General features: G+C 35.5%; 1 protein-coding gene across 2 annotated transcripts in view; it reads right to left on the bottom strand.

The window, feature by feature from the left end:
• Window positions 1–14,586: 14,586 nt before the first annotated feature.
• The window catches only part of LOC114045457 (zinc finger protein 501-like), a 10,900-nt gene continuing 9,241 nt past the window's right edge, over window positions 14,587–16,245 (bottom strand). For both annotated transcript variants that reach the window (XM_027865481.1, XM_027865482.1), the window contains exon 7: window positions 14,587–16,245. In XM_027865481.1, the coding sequence (XP_027721282.1) occupies window positions 15,457–16,245 (789 nt within the window). In that variant the 3' untranslated portion in view covers window positions 14,587–15,456.

The raw sequence follows: 16,245 nt of genomic DNA, 5'->3' as shown, positions 1-16,245 counted from the left end.
TGAGAGAAATGAACACTCATATTCAGACTAATTTTCTTTGTCTTTCTAAGAATGAACTCAGTAATGGTTGACAGTAGATATGCTTTGTTAAAATTAATTTAATGATAGAATCCTAATAAAGCTGCCCCCACCCCCAATATTCTAACTTCCTCATGGGCCCCACTGAACAGAAGGAATGTCCTGATTTAACCACACAATCTAGCTTTAACCATACCTCAGGCCACCAGACTCAACCTAGCCCCTAGCTAGCCACTGCCCGAAGATCCACTTCACATATTTGGACAGGTGTGTTCTTGTACTCAACCACAATCACATCATCCATTTAGCACAAGACAGGACCACAATACCTAATTATCCATCTTTACTAGATAGGACCACAATAGCTAGCCAATCAAAAAGCAGTGCAACCAGGATGTTTGACCACCAAACCACAGAAGGAACCTCTCCCATTACCTAATCCCTTAACAAATCCTTCCTGCCTTTTTAATATTCCTAATTTCTGTTATGTAGTTCAATCTTTATAAAAATCCAGCTTGCTTTCACTGAAGTTGCTGGTTCCTCTTGGCACCTAGCCTGCTTGTGAGGGGAGTCAATCCTCAATAAATGCCTGTCCTTGGATTAAAGGTAATCTGCCTCTGAATTCTTTGAGATGACCCCCACAACACACCATGAAACTGCAACATTAAGATGTCTCATGATCTTTGAGTTTTATTTCAGCTATTAGATATTCTTATTGATACAGGAAAATAGCTGGAGTTGTAGCATGATTTAAATTTGGCAGAATTTTATTTAGTTAGAACATTTACCAAGTGAAGAATTTAGAAACAAATTTGCAGCATGGAATTATTTGAGCATAGGTTGATAAAATTCTGTCCTCCCAGAGCTGTTATAAGGACCAAATGAGATAATATCAGTAAAGTGCTTAGCACAGTACCTGGCACATAGGAAGCACTTTTTAAATGTTAGCTACTTTTATACCATCATTTACCACCCAGATGCAGGATTTCATGCCCTTGCTCAGGGTATCCCCTTCTCTTTTCAGTTTCTTTTTATGTCACCTTCCCCCAACTGATTGTGAGCTCCTTAAGAGCAAGGACTGACTTTTACCTTTCTTTGTATCTCCAGTGCTTAGCACAATATTTGGCACTTAATAAATGTAAATTGAATGACTGATCCACCTGTTTCAGATTCAGACAACTTTATTGATGCTGTTTTGGCTTTATCCCCATAGAAGCTGTTATTCAGTAAGTGGAAGATTTTAAACTGACAGTGAATGTGATTATTATGTATAATCATTTATAATCATTAGGTCAGAACAATAATTATCGCAAAGAAAATAATATTGTGTGTTTAGCATGATAGAATGGATTGGATGTGATGCAGTTTAGGGGTATAGGTTCCAAAATACCAAGGTTCAGGACAGAGTTGTCTGAAAGGAATTCTAGAACTTAGGCAGTCTTCCAGTCAAGTGGCAAAAAGCTTATTGTAACACTAATACGGCAAGCAGAGCTCCTTGTGGAACTTGCAACCTAACAGGAGTGATGCTAAAGCTTATATAAGAAAAACTTAGTGCATTATGTGCCAACTATGCTAATTAAGTGATAACAAACCATTTCTCTACTTGGGCACAGGCATCATTCACTACTGGAAACCCAGGGTGGGGAGGCAGTTATCTAAGGGGTCTGTAGTCTATACATCTATGTCTGTAATAAGATGGGCTTGGGAGCTGTGGGAATCAGTACATGAGAGTTCTGCTGATACAAGACAGTCCTGTTTGTACAAAGGAAATTCTACAGAGGTCAGCTTGTTTTTGTAACAGGAAGAGATAGTTTGCCTCACTGGATCCATTCATTAGTTATTCTCAGAGATAGGGTCTTTGGGCTGGGGAGAGATATGGTCTTAGGGCTAGGGTCCAACCACCCCATCAGATGAATGAATATAAAAAATATATTTAACTAAATGCAAAGTTATTTGGTTCTGTTGACCTGAAAGTTGGTTACAGAGGCAACAAACTAGGTGATAAGTAAATTCATATTGTTTATTCCCTTAAGTTAGAGACATGTACATGGAGCCAGAGCTTTAACTCTGACTGCACCAAGCAATTTTAGGAGGACATTTACACCCTGACTCAGGTTGTCTGTGTTACTAAAGAAAAAAAAATATAGCCTCCATACGTTTTTTAACATATAGCATGAGAAAGGAAGTTTCTTAGTTGAATAGGTCGTAAATACAATAAAATAGGAGAATGTCCAAGTGTCAATTGAAATTATAGATCCAGGATATCTGTGTTTCCCCTACATAACATATGTCCGTAGGATACCAAGATAAGAAAAGTCCCATTATTCAAGAGAGTGTCTGGTCCCTTAGTGATCACAAACAGAAAGAATGCTGATCAGTTTCATCTGGTCCTGTAGTTGCTAACACTTAGGAAGGGGTATTCTTAGTTCACTCAGAGAGAAAAGATTAATTCAGGTTTTTGGCCCTTATTGGGGCTCAATTGATCTTAAATGATTATCAGTTCCTAATGTATGGATTCAGATGTTACATATTTTTATTCATCATAAATTGATAGGACACTACTGTTTTTCTATAATAATACTTATTGATTTCCTTTAAGTAAAACAGAGAATTGAAATAGATTTCTGGGTAATTTGAGAATTTGGGGGACACCAATAACCCCCAAATTTCCCAAATTGCCTCCTTCATTTTTTCTAGTAGGTACTTGGTACTTGGGCTTGTACCTAGCAATGAGGAGTGAAGGCAGCAGATGGTAGGAGTGATCCAAGGTTGAGGGTTGGCAAGGCACAATTAGAGATAAAACAAAGTGGCCAGGTACTCAAAAGGACAGTATAGAGTTGAACTGGTTCACCAAGGGGCCCAGACAGGGAAAGGAGAGTTCAGCTAGTAAAAGAATGAGGACCTGGGGGAGAACTGAAGGACTGAGGGACTGAAGATCATGGTGTGGATGTAGAACAGGGATTGGTATTGAAAAGGGGATGGAAAGGTTGAAAGCCAACAGGTGATGATCAGATAAGGGAATCAGATAACGGAGTTTTAGGGACATAGAGGAAGTACATTTGTGGGTGATGGTAAGATCAAGGGTATAACCATCTATCTTTGTGTGTAGCTGAAATGTGGTGAAGCAGTAGGTCATGGTAAATGAGTATATTAAGGAATTGGGAAGTGAAGGAGTTTAAGGGCATATCAGTATGTACATTGAAGTCCTCTAGTTTGAGGGCAGCAATTGGGGAGGAAAGATGAGAGACAGGGTCAGGAAGAATGAGAATTAAAAAAAAAAAGCAATACACATTTTACTAAATTCAAAGCTATTTGATTCCTAATAGTCTGTGGAGTCATGTAGTTCTGTATTATATTAAAAGGTACCATAGATAAATGAAGAAATATCAACATTAAACACATATGCACCAAATATTATAGCATTCAAATTTATAAAAGAAAAGATAAATGAATGGCATGTAGAAATAGCACAGCTATAATAGTGGGGGACTTCAACCTTCCCCTCTCAAAACTAGATAAATCTAACAAAAAAATAAATAAGAAAGAAGTCAAGGAGATGAATAGAATTTTAGATAAGCTAGACATGATAGACATCTGGAGACAACTGAAAGGGAATAGAAAGGTATGTACCTTTTTCTCAGTTGTATATGACACCTTTTCAAAAACTGACCATATATTAGGGCATAAAAACCTTATAGTCAAATGCAGAAAAGCAGAAATATTAAATGCATCCTTTTCAGATCATAATGCAATAAAAATAACTATTTAATAAAGGACCATGTTGATGAATAAAAATAAGGGGGTGGTGGAAGCACAAGGAAAGAATAGAAGAAAACTTTGAAAAACCATTTGTACATATTTCAAGTGTTGTGTAACAGAATTAAAGTTGTAGTTATTACATTATTTTCCAAATAAACACACAAAGCACAAGTTATAACCAATCAGTGGTCAAATCCGTCAACAGGTCTTAACAAGCAAGTAGTTGGCAGGCAAGTGTGTCTCACATTATCAGGAAGTCTAGCATGAATCAGCAGGAATATGTGTGTGTAATAACTTGTTTACAATATGATACTATATGGTCACATGATGCAATATTGCATCATCAAAATTTAAATGCAGAAAAAAACTACAAATTTACAAATACCACAATTTACAAAAAATTATTAAATTTAAGATGTGTCATTTTGCTCTAAATTACCATTGATTAGAGAAATGCATATGAAAACAACTCTGAGGTACCACATCATACCTATCAGATTGGCCAACATGACAGAACAGGAAAATGATAAATGCTGGAGAAGATGTGGGAAAATTGGAACACTAATGCATTGTTGGTGGAGTTGTAAACTAATCCAACCATTTTGGAAAGCAATTTGGAACTATGCCCAAAGGGCTATAAAAATGTGCATACCTTTTGACCCAGCAATAGCTCTTTCAGGGTTATATCCCAAAGAGATTATACAAATCAGAAAAGGACCCACATGTATAAAAATATTTATAGCAGCTTTTTTTGTGGTGGCAAAGAATTGGAAATTGAGGGGATGCCCATCAATTGAGAAATGTCTGAATGAATTGTGGTATATGAATGTAATGGAATACTACTGTGCTATAAAAATGATGAGCAGGGAGACTTCAGAAAAACCTGGAAAGACCTGGACTGATGCTAAGTGAAGTGAGCAGAACTAGGAAAACATTGTACACAGTAACAGCCATGTTACTAACCTTTTCAGTAATGCAAGGATCTAAGACTTCTCCAAAAGTCTCATGATAGAAAATGCTATCCACATCCAGAGAAAGAACTATGGAGTTTGAATGCAGATTGAAGCACACTATTTGCTCTTTTTTTTTTCCTTCTGTTTTGTTTTGTTTCTTCTTTCTTGTGGTTCCTCCTATTGGTCCTAATTCTTCCTTACAACATCACTAATGTGAAAATATGTTTAATAGGAATGTATATGTAGAGCCTGTATCAGATTGCACACTGTCTTGGGGAGGGAGGTGAGGAGGGAGAGGAAGAAAAATTTAAAACTCAAAAGCATATGGAAGTGATTGTTGAAAACTAAAAATAAATTAATAAAAAAAGAAAAAAAGATGCATCATTTAAAAAATATTTCATATATATATTTTTTGAAATGACACAAATTTCCAAAAAACTGTTAAAGGGTTAAAGAAAGTAGATTTCCAGGGGAGTGCTGAGTAATTTTTTTTTAAAAAAGGGGGCAGTAGGCCAAATAAGTTTGGGAACCTCTGATCTAAATAAACCTATTTTAGAAAAAGAAATTGAACAAGCCATAAATGAGCTTCCTAAGAAAAAAAGCATCAGGAACAGATGGATTTACAGGTGAATTCTACCAAACATTTAAAGGTCAACTAATTCCAATGTTAAATAATTTGGGATAATAGGCAAAGAAAGAATCCTACCAAACTCCTTTTATGAAACAAATATGGTGCTGATACCTAAACCAGGAAGAGCAAAAGCAGAGAAAGAAAATTATTGACCAATTTAACTAATGAATACTGATGCAAAAATCCTAAATAAAATACTAGCTAGCAGATCATACCAATATATCACAAGGATCATACACTATGACTAGGTCAAATTTATACCAGAAATGCAGGGCTAGCTCAATAAAATGAAAACTATTAACATAAATGATTATATCAATGACAAAAGCAAAAATCATATGATATCAATAAATAAAGAAAAAGCTTCTGACAAAATATAACACTTGTTCCTGTCAAAAATATTTGAAAGCATAAGTATAAATGGATTTTTCCTTAAAATAAAGAGAAGCATCTACCTGAAACCATACGCAAGCATAATTTGTAATGGAGATAAGCTAGATGCCTTTTCAATAACATCAGGAGTGAAACAAGGATGCCTATTATTACCAATATTTTCCAATATTGCAATTAGAAATGCTAGCAGTAGTAATATAAGAAGAACAAGAAATTGAAGGAATAAAAATGGGCAACAAGGAAATAAAACTATCTCTTTTTGCAGATGACATGATGGTATTACTTGGAAAATCCTAGAGATTAAACTAAAAAATTGATTGAAACAAAAATTTTAGCAGTTGCAAGATACAAAATAAATCCACATAAAACATCAGCATTTCTATAAATGACCAACAAAGCCCTGCAAGAAGAGATTTAAGAGATATCTCATTTAAAATAATTGTGGACTCCGGGGCAGCTAGATGGCACAGTTAATACAGCACTGGCTCTGAAGTCAAGAAGATCTGCATTCAAATCCAGCCTTGGACAAAGACTGGAGGGAAAATATGAAGATAAGGTTTGGGGACAAACAGAGGTCATACCCTGCATACAGCAGGTGAGCAGCAGCAAGGCCATGTGCTCCAACACCTTTTTAAACCTGGACAGTTGTTCTGAGAACCCATGTGCCAGCTTCAGATGGGCAAGTTTGACTTTTGTGTAGGTATATCTATACTATATAGACTAAGAATGAAAATTTTGTAATTTAATTTGAAAGCCAACGAAGTTACAGAGAGTTAGGAGAAATTTGATAAGCAAGATGTTTCTAAGTGTGATAATTGGAGTAGAATATTGTCACTTTTAAAATCTTTTGTAGTGGATTAGATCCATGTGTAATTGAATTTATTCTGGTCTCATTTTAAAGTTTTATTGTTGTTATTATTATACTATATGGATCAGGAAACTTGTTAGCTGTGTAATTTTAAGCCAAGTTTTCCCAGTTAGGTGATTTGTAATGTGTTAAACAAAGTGCCTAATATTAATTTGATAATTCATTGGATTAGAAATATTGTTACAAAAGTAAACTCTTCTTTTATTCCCTTAGGTTATAGATCTAATTGTTAAAAGACTAATGTAAATATGTTATGAAAAATTTTTTAGAAATATAGGAGATAGGTTATAATGGTTTTCCATAACGTTAGCATAGCAAGAAGTGCCTTTAAAATGTCCTTATCTGTGAAAGGCAGAGTCCTAAAATCATACTAGACCTGATAACAGTTTAAAGTAACATTGAGTGTTTGCTTCTGTGGCAGATTGGCAACTGCGTAGGGTGTCAAAATTTTAAGACTTCAAGATCTAGCCCCATGCTCAGGTTAAAGAACAATGATTTTAGTTAAGAACTAGACATTGCAAAGGAAAAGATTTTATTCCTATAAAAAAATTAATTTTCAGTCTCTAACCATTGGACCATTCTGACCTAAGAACGAGTTTCAGCTTTGATTTTAGTTTTCCAAGTAAAGTTAGATAAGCATCTGGTTTGTCATGTCTACCATCTTTCAGGATAATCTGTTGGTAGTCTATATTATAAATCTAACACTATATAAACATTGGTTATGGTAAAAATGCTGGTTATTGTGATCTGTAACTATTATATAGGACCTTAAATGTTTCCTTGTATTATTCAAATTGAGAATTATTTAATTAACTCCTTCTGTGAAAACTCAAAGGTTTCTGCCTGAGAAAATTGGACACACCCTGCCAGCAACTCCTTGGAGTTATCTGCCTGGGCCAAAAATCAGTCATCCAGAATCTTAGGGTAAGAAATTCTATGAAGTAGCTAGGTGGTGCAGTAAATAGAGCACTAGCCCTAGAGTCAGGAGGACCTGAGTTCAAATCTGGCCTCAGAAACATAACACTCGCTAGCTGTGTGACTTTGGGCATGTCACTTAACCCCAACTGCCTCACCAAAAAAAAAAAAATCTAAAAGCAATGACTTATGACTTATAATACTTAGCCCAGCATATCTTAATCTAACCTGATAACAGGTGTGAATTCAAACTGTTTGTAAAGCTTTCTATATATTTCCTAGTATTATAAATGTCATGTCTATATTGGGAAACTTGGTAACATTCACAGTTTGAAAACTTGATTCTCTTGTAATTTGAATATTGTTAGGTCATAAATTCAGTGTTAAGAGTGCCATATTTCACTACATAATTGTCGCAGATTTTATGCCAATTTTTTTTTGCAAAAAAGTGGGGTACAACCATTATGTGAAGCCTTTTTTTTAAAAAATGTCTGCCAGTATTACTTCTTTTTTAGTTTCCACCAGTCTCACACCAACTTTTCACTTACTGAAAACTGTCTTTCCACAGCTCTGTTTCCATGCCGTTCAGTGAACACAATCACTTTCAGCTTGAAGCCCACAGAATAATTTTTATATTTACCCATAATCAGAAAGAAATGTTTTGCACATTAATATATCACCAGCAGAGTAACTGTATGGTTTAGCTAGCATGGGAAGATGCAAGTCTTACCATATCACATGACTTACTCATGGCAGCTTTGCCTGCCCGCCTGCTCCCCTTGCACCTACAGCTCTTTGTTGGGTTGACAATACTGTCAGTACTGCAGTGCTCTAAACAAACCATTTAAGTTGGCTTTCAGAAATATACTGACAATGCACATATGCTGAGAATTCTAGGGCTGTGGTTCACAATGCACAAGAAATAAATGTGTATCCATATGCCACTGGTGAATACATTGCTGCTCTGTTTACCTATTAAACAACATAACAAACAGAATTATACCATGTGATGATTATACGACCAAAGGTTATAAACCAATTTTTTGACTGAAAAAACAAGGCACGATTATTATGTGGAGGCAAACGATTATGCAGTGAAATATGGTATTTCATTTCATTCAGATTATAATTATGAAAAAAAAATTTTCTTTGTATCTGATAAGATGTTTGACAGGGTTATAAGCAGGAAGTTCAGAGATCACTTTATATATATTCCACTAAAATATGTTCAGGATGACTTTCTGTATAAGGTAATTTGGAGACACATTCAACTGAATTGAGGTCACCTGATTGGTAATGGCTTTTGTTTTAAGTTTCAAATACATAATATTGTTTATGGTTTTGTTCTATTTCTAAATTTTCTTATGTTGTGAAATTTAGTAAACTATTGTATCAGATATGGATACAAAAGCAACTTCTCTTGTAATCTGGATGTTGTTAAATTATGAATTGTACTGTTGAAAGGTGAAAAAAATGTTTGAAAGCTGTTATGTCATTTTATCAGCCCTGAAGACCACATGCTATAATATTCTAAAGTCCTATAATTTAAGAAATTATAAACTTCCAAGTTGGCCTATATTTAAGAGGAAGGGACAACTAAAATTATTTGGCTGTGACTTATGAAAGTTATAAGATGATTTATTAAATAATGAGTGATTATTATGATAATGCTAATTTGATTGAATATATTTTTGGCATTGCTTCACCTAAAAAACCAAATGTCCCCATTGCAAACACTTTTTGATGGCAGGAGTGGTAATTAGGAATTTGTGGTAATTAGGAATTTATTTGCAGTACTTGGGGAATTTATTTATAATGCTTAAAGTCATTTTAGACCAAATTAGTTTTGATTAATTCCAATTTTAAAAATTTATTTTTGCTTTAAGGGGTGAATTAGAGATATCTGTCAGTTTAAAGGTTTACACTTACCATATATTCACATCTATGTGAACTTACAGTTATCATATATTACTTCATTATGCTCTAATAAGTGCCTTTTTACACCAGGATAAATTTTAAGCTATTTTTGAGAAAGAAATACTTTTAGAAAAGAATACTTACCTAAAAATCTTTTACGTGAATGTTTAACAAAAAATATTTTGTGTAATTCTTAGAAGACCTAATAAATTTTGTTAGCTAATTTAGTGCAACAACTTGATAGTAACCATAGCAATTGTGTCCAGTCCTACTGTGATTAGTGAGACTTTACTGTTTGAGGTGAAACCTTTTTGGGATTCTGAATATTCTTTTTGAGTTTTATTCTTAGGTTTTTTTTATCCTCGGACTGACTTTAAATGAGCATCGGAAGAAAAACTCTAGCAGCTGAATATAAGAGACATCTGAGAACTAATGCTAATGGATATGCCCCTGGGAATAAGGTTATCTTGGGAAGGCTAAGATTGGACTCTCTTAATCCATTTTTCCACTTAAGAAATCTGCTCACCTGCTTCCACACGCTAGGCCACTTATAGCGGTGTAGTTAGGAACAGTATTGATGTATTAAATTCATGTCCTTGCTTCTTCCTCTAACAGCAAATCTCTGTAACTCAGGCAAGATAAGTTGTGATTTTGTTTATGATGAATCTCTTACTGGTACCAATATGAGATTATAGTCAATACTTATTATGAAGGATATGTGTTCCTTAATAACTGAATCCCCCAAAGTTATTGTTATTGGAACTTGTCATTTAAGACCTTACAAGTCTTAGGATTGTTAATTGATATTATTCTGAGTCTGACTCCAGGTATGATCATCAAGGAGTGCTATTAAGCCAATGATCCATGATGCCAGCAACCCTATGGTGTGACATGCATCAACTATAGGTGGAGTTCTCATTGGGAAGGTTGGGAGAATGACTCTTGGCATGGGCTAAGATAATTAGTTTCCTAACTCAATTTCCCCAGAATAATATTTCCTCTTGAATGGAAAGCATCCCAGCATTTATGCCTGGCTCAGTGAAATTGGCTATCTATATGACTCTAGCCTGGAAATGACATCAAGATAGAGGAACATCTTCCCTTACCATATAGCTATGGCCCTATTCTTCTTTTATGGCAGATTTCTATAATCATGTTAGGTGATCAGTATAAACACAATGTTAGACCTTTATCTCATAGACTAATACTGGAGTACATGTGAACTACTATAGTAAGATGCAGGTGTAAGATTTGAGTTATTTAGCCTAGAATTCTAGTCCTTTCTATATTCTAAACAACTAAGTAAATTGGTAGATAGTCTTGTTATCTGTCTGTTACTAGTTATATATTCCTGTATAAGGACCTTTAAATTTCTCACAAGGATATAAGGATAATTAAGCAATGATATAAAGACTTGTGAAACCAGGATATAATTCTGTTATGCAGTGAAGTTAATATCATAACTGTTTTCTGTTCTACGTTAATGAAAAGGATTTTGGCACAATTAGTTATCTACAAGAAGATTGGCTTGTGGTCTATCTTGTAAATGCCTTAAAGAGAAATCCACTTTTACTTGGGGTTATTCATTTAAACATGGCTAGAAATTGAAAATGTTTTATTATAAATGACTTATTTAATAAGCACTGTTTTTAAATTACATTTCATCCCAACATCTTTTGCTGCAATTGCAGTTAATATGGCAACTTTTAAGAGAATTCAGTTTTGCATTAGAGGCTATCTTATAAAAAGTGTTCTGTTATTATTTCCTTAGCAGAGCTACCCTCCTAATGGGGGAATGAACAATGCCAACCATAAAAATTGGGTTCAGAGTTTTCTAATTTTTCGGTTTACATTTGAGTTTCTTCTTAGATATATCAACATGACAATTAGCTAACTCAAAATTGTAAATTCTCTGGTCTAAAATGTTCCAATTAGATGTTCTTATTAGTAGAAACATAATGTTTCTGCTAACTCTCACTACTTAACCTGGTTATTGGCCAAACAAACTTTAAAATTATATTAAGATCTAGTTTGTAAAAGATTTAAAAGAAAAAGGAGATTTCAACAAGTGACTTGACTGCTAGAAGGTGCTCTGAAGTCCCACCCATTCCAGTATGCCTAGGAGAAGTTCACTAGAGGAGCAAAGAACCAGACAGCTGTACGAGGTGAGATGTCTGAGTCTTAAAATTTAATGGACCTATGAATTTTGATTTTTGTCCATTTACTTTTTCTCTATGCGCCTTTTATCTGTAAGTTCTTTTTACCAAAGAGGACTGCCCCCAAAGGCTTATGTCAATGCATTGGTCAATCTTTCTCCCTCTTACCTTCACATTTGTTTCCCCTCATGAGCCCCATAGTTTAAAAACCCTTCATGAAGTATTTGTCATATCAGTTAGTGACTCATTGAGGAGACTGCATTTCTCAACTGAATCAAATGGGGAAGTGAGAAAAACTATTATTTTCTCATTACATTAATAATGTAATTTTATATATGGGACTCAAAGATCCTCTTTTTGATTATTAATAACCAATTATTAGTTGGTTAGTTATTAGTAGGGCTTTTTCTTTTTTTACTTCCTCATTCAAAGCCCAGTCCTGGTGCAGGACAGGGCTGACAATAAGACATTCTCCTCAATCAGGACCCCCGAGAGCTTATTTCTGATTAAAGTGTAAAAAGAATCTAATCTAGGTGAATTCCAGCCCATTGTTCAACAATTTAAGTGGTCTGCCTAGACATGGATCCCTTTGTCTAGGTAGCTGGAGGTAGCTGAGTCTCATCAAGTCACATCCTCAGCAGGAGGAGATGAAAACTTTTTGTCCACTTCCTCATTAATATCTCCACCCTCATTAACTGTTAAACCAGAGTTAAACTGTTAAATCAGAGTTGATTTTCACCCCTAGGGACACCCCTTTTCCCAAGGTATTTAAACATTCAACAACCTCCATTTGGGGTCTCTAGTTAAGGGAGAATCCACTGACCTCAATTTGATTATTTGCTAGCATAATTAATAAATTATTAATTACCCAGGAACTCTCTTGGGCTTTTCATTCATTTCAGTTACCTAGACCAGCATCCATGACACCCTCCTCTCTAGAAGCCACATTGGAGAAATAACATCAAATTTCTTCCTCTTTCGAAGTCTCTGCTGAAGGGCTACCCACTTATGTCAAAAGAATTAAAGACATGGACTCTCCCTCACCTCCATCTAGGATCTCAGACTTGCCATCATATTTTAGAAGATCCTCTTTCTTTTAGGTTACATTACCTATTCACAGTGGTTATATGGCAACTGATACACTGCCCTGTGATGTCAGGAAAATAAGGTACTTCCCAAAAATACATCTTTGGTACCCCAAGTCTTTTCCTAGACATTGTCCAAACCATCCAAGGGGAAAGACCTCCAAATGAGAGGGAACTGAGCTATTTCCTCAGGGTGTATGGAGGCCTCTGAGGACACAGGACCTCAAAGATGCTAGGTGACTCTGCCAGCAAAGGAGCAAGAAATAGCAGAAGAGCTGGTCAGCTGGAACTTCTAAAAGCAGTCTCCCTATCAGGTAAATTTTGTGAAGGCTAGATCCTAGAAACTGCTGAACCAGAAAGCCTCTTCCCTTCCTAGGGTGACACTGATTCTTAATGGAAATGATTTCTGGGAGATAGGATATCCAACTTAGTTAGTTAGGGGTATGATGATGAAGTTGTTAACAGGGGGCAGATCTCTTGCCCTCAGAAGGGATAAGATAGCCTATTTAATGCCTGGAAATGGGATGAGGACCCTGTGGGTTAGGTGGGCACTCAGAATGGCATAAAAAATTTTTATGATAAATTCATTTTATTATTAACCATGATACAATGATTTAAAACAATATGACAAGCTAACTCGCTTTCCCTTTTCTTTCTTTAAATATTTTTAATAGTTTTCAAACTTTTTATACATTGTTATGAAAATGTAAAAATTTCGTTTAATAAATAATTTTAGTACTATTATGAAGAACTGTGACTTAGAGTGAATATTTAAACACTGGAAAATGCCAGCAAAGAATTTGAATAATATAACATTCCAATAATCTAACAAAGTTAAAAGCACTACATAGAATCACATGTTGAAATGGCTAATTAGACTTATTTTGCTTCTAAAATGTATTTGGGGACAAACAGATCCAATAGATCCAACCTATTAAATCCCTTTCCTTTAGGAACTTCAATCCTTTCCTTGCATATACTTCCTACCACTTTCCCCAAAGAGGGAACTGGTTCCAATGGAAATTCACCTTTATGGGGTAAGTTATGCAATACTTCTCATCTGAACTACCTAAAAAGGGATAAAGAGTAGTCTATATCTAAAGCTTTTCTAAATTACTCAGTTGACTCAGAAAAAGAGTATCTTCTTGGAGTTCTGCAAGCCCTTAGAATTCTGATGTGAATAGCCAAATTAGCTCCACTGAACCACATTTTCACTCATCTCATCAGGGTGCAGTTTAAGATTCTCTTGAAATCCTCCCAGTTCCTTGGTGGTTAAAGACTGTCCATCCTCTGCTCTTTCTATGGAACAAAACTCTTTTCAGGAGATAAGTAACAGGATAAGCCCATACCTTTTTTTTTTTTTTAAGCACCTATTTCCAAGTTTCATCTGCATTTCTGCTTATAATCTCATGTCCTATAGCACTAGTCTCAGTGGGATATAGCACATTTTCCAGTGAAACTTCTTGGTCAAAGACTACTTCCTATCCCAGACCTGTCATTTCCTGAGACTGGTCTTTCCCTATCTTCATCAGCATCACTCTTTCAACTTATGCTATTAATACTAGCTCCACCATGTACTCTTCTCCTTTCATTGCACAGTCCTTAAAAAATAAAAAAGCTCTGTCTCTAGTTGCTGAAGCACCTCATATTTTCCATGAAAGTTAACAATAATCAGGAAATAGTAAACATGTCACTTAATTTACTCTGTCAGTCTCCTCCTACACCCCCACTTTACTTCTGACTATGCCAAATGTCAGCCAAATTCAACCTAGTCCCTGGTAGTTTAGTTCTAGTAATGGAGTGAAATAAGACACTCAGCTCATTCAACAATTAGCAAAAGGATGTTTAATCAGTCACAGCATAAAAAAGGCCATTCAATAAGACTTCAGCAGTTGGGTTTGGATAGGCAAGACATCCCTCATCTCCATGTAGAAGAGTCAGGTCAGTGGTCACCTGTGATGACTCCAACAGCCTGGGAAGTCTGAAGAGCCAGATTTAACATGGGTGAGCTTTTAAGCTTTTAAAAGGTGAACAAGAAGCCACTTTAACATAGTTTAAGTCCAGAAGGAAACTACTTCAACAACTAAGTAGTTGAGCCTTGGCCTCCTGAATCAATAAATTTTGGGGACACCTTCATAATCCTTTAAAGAAAGAATCAGCCTAACTTATAGAGCAAAGAAGTGGAAACACCATGGTAGATATTGATCCTATCACAATGGCCTATTTGCTTTTCCTCACACATGACCCCCGTATCTGGAAAGCGTTCTTCTTTAAAACCTCTACCTCTTAGAATCCCTCATTTTGTAAAGACAGCTCAATTAAGTACACTGACTGAAAGCCTTTTCACATTAATTACATTCAGAAAGTTCTATCTTCATGAGGATTTTTTTCCAGCATGAGTGCTTCAGTGTTGAAAAAGGGTCTTGCTTTTATCATGCAAAGCCTTCTCATAATCATTAATTACATTCATGAGATGAAAAGTCTCTGATATGTGCTAAAGTATATACTTCAGGAATAAGCTTTGCAATAATCATTTCAATTACTTAATTTGCTTCATGTAAGCATCACTCCACTGTGTAGTCTCTGATGCTGAATAAACTATGAGCTCTAGTGGAAGTTCTTTCTATCTTCATTACATTTACAAAACTTCTCTCAAGTATGATTCTTATAAATGTAATAATTGTGGGAAGGCCTATATTGATACTGAATATCTGATATTGAATAAAGGATATGCTCTCAGGGAAGGTACATCTACTAATCTTTATAGGTTTTTTTCTCTTGTATGAATTCTCAGGTGTCGAGTAAATTGTGAGGACCAGCCAAAGGCCTTTCCACAATCATTACATTTATAGGGTTTTTCTCCAGTATGGATTCTTTGGTGTTCAGTGAACTGGGAACTCCAGCAAAAGACCTTGCCACAATCATTACATTTGTAAGGGGCATCGCCAGTATGAATTTTTTGATGTACAGTCCATTGTGAGCTCCAGCGAAAGAACTTTCCACATTCATGACATTTATAAGGCTTCTCCCCAGTATGAAGTCTCTGATGTCTAGTAAGGTGTACTTTGATATGGAAGGCTTTCTCACAATCATTACACTTGTAAGGCTTTTCTCCAGTATGAATTCTCTGATGTCGAGTTAACTCTGAACTCCGGTTATAGGCCTTCCCACAATTATTACATTTGTAAGGCTTCTCTCCAGTATGAATTCTCTGATGTAGAGTTAACTCTGAACTCTGATGGAAAGCCTTTTCACAATCCTTACATTTGTAAGGTTTCTCTCCAGTATGAATTCTCTGATGTAGAGTTAACTGTGAATTCTGGTGAAAGGCCTTCTCACAATCATTACACTTGTAAGCCTTCTCTCCAATATGAATTCTCTGATGTCGAGTTAACTGTGAACTCCGGCGGAAGGCCTTCCCACAATCTTTACATTCATAAGGTTTCTCCCCTGTATGAATTCTTTGATGTCCACTTAACTGTGAACTCCAACGGAAGGCTTTTCCACAATAGTTACATTTGTAAGGCTTCTCTCCAGTATGAATTCTCTG

This window comes from Vombatus ursinus, unplaced genomic scaffold, assembly GCF_900497805.2.
Source record: "Vombatus ursinus unplaced genomic scaffold, bare-nosed wombat genome assembly UNPS02014778.1, whole genome shotgun sequence".
In the NCBI taxonomy this organism is placed as follows: Eukaryota; Metazoa; Chordata; class Mammalia; order Diprotodontia; family Vombatidae; genus Vombatus; species Vombatus ursinus.
Note: the sequence above shows the minus strand (reverse complement) of the source record. Positions and strands in the feature narration are given on the sequence as shown.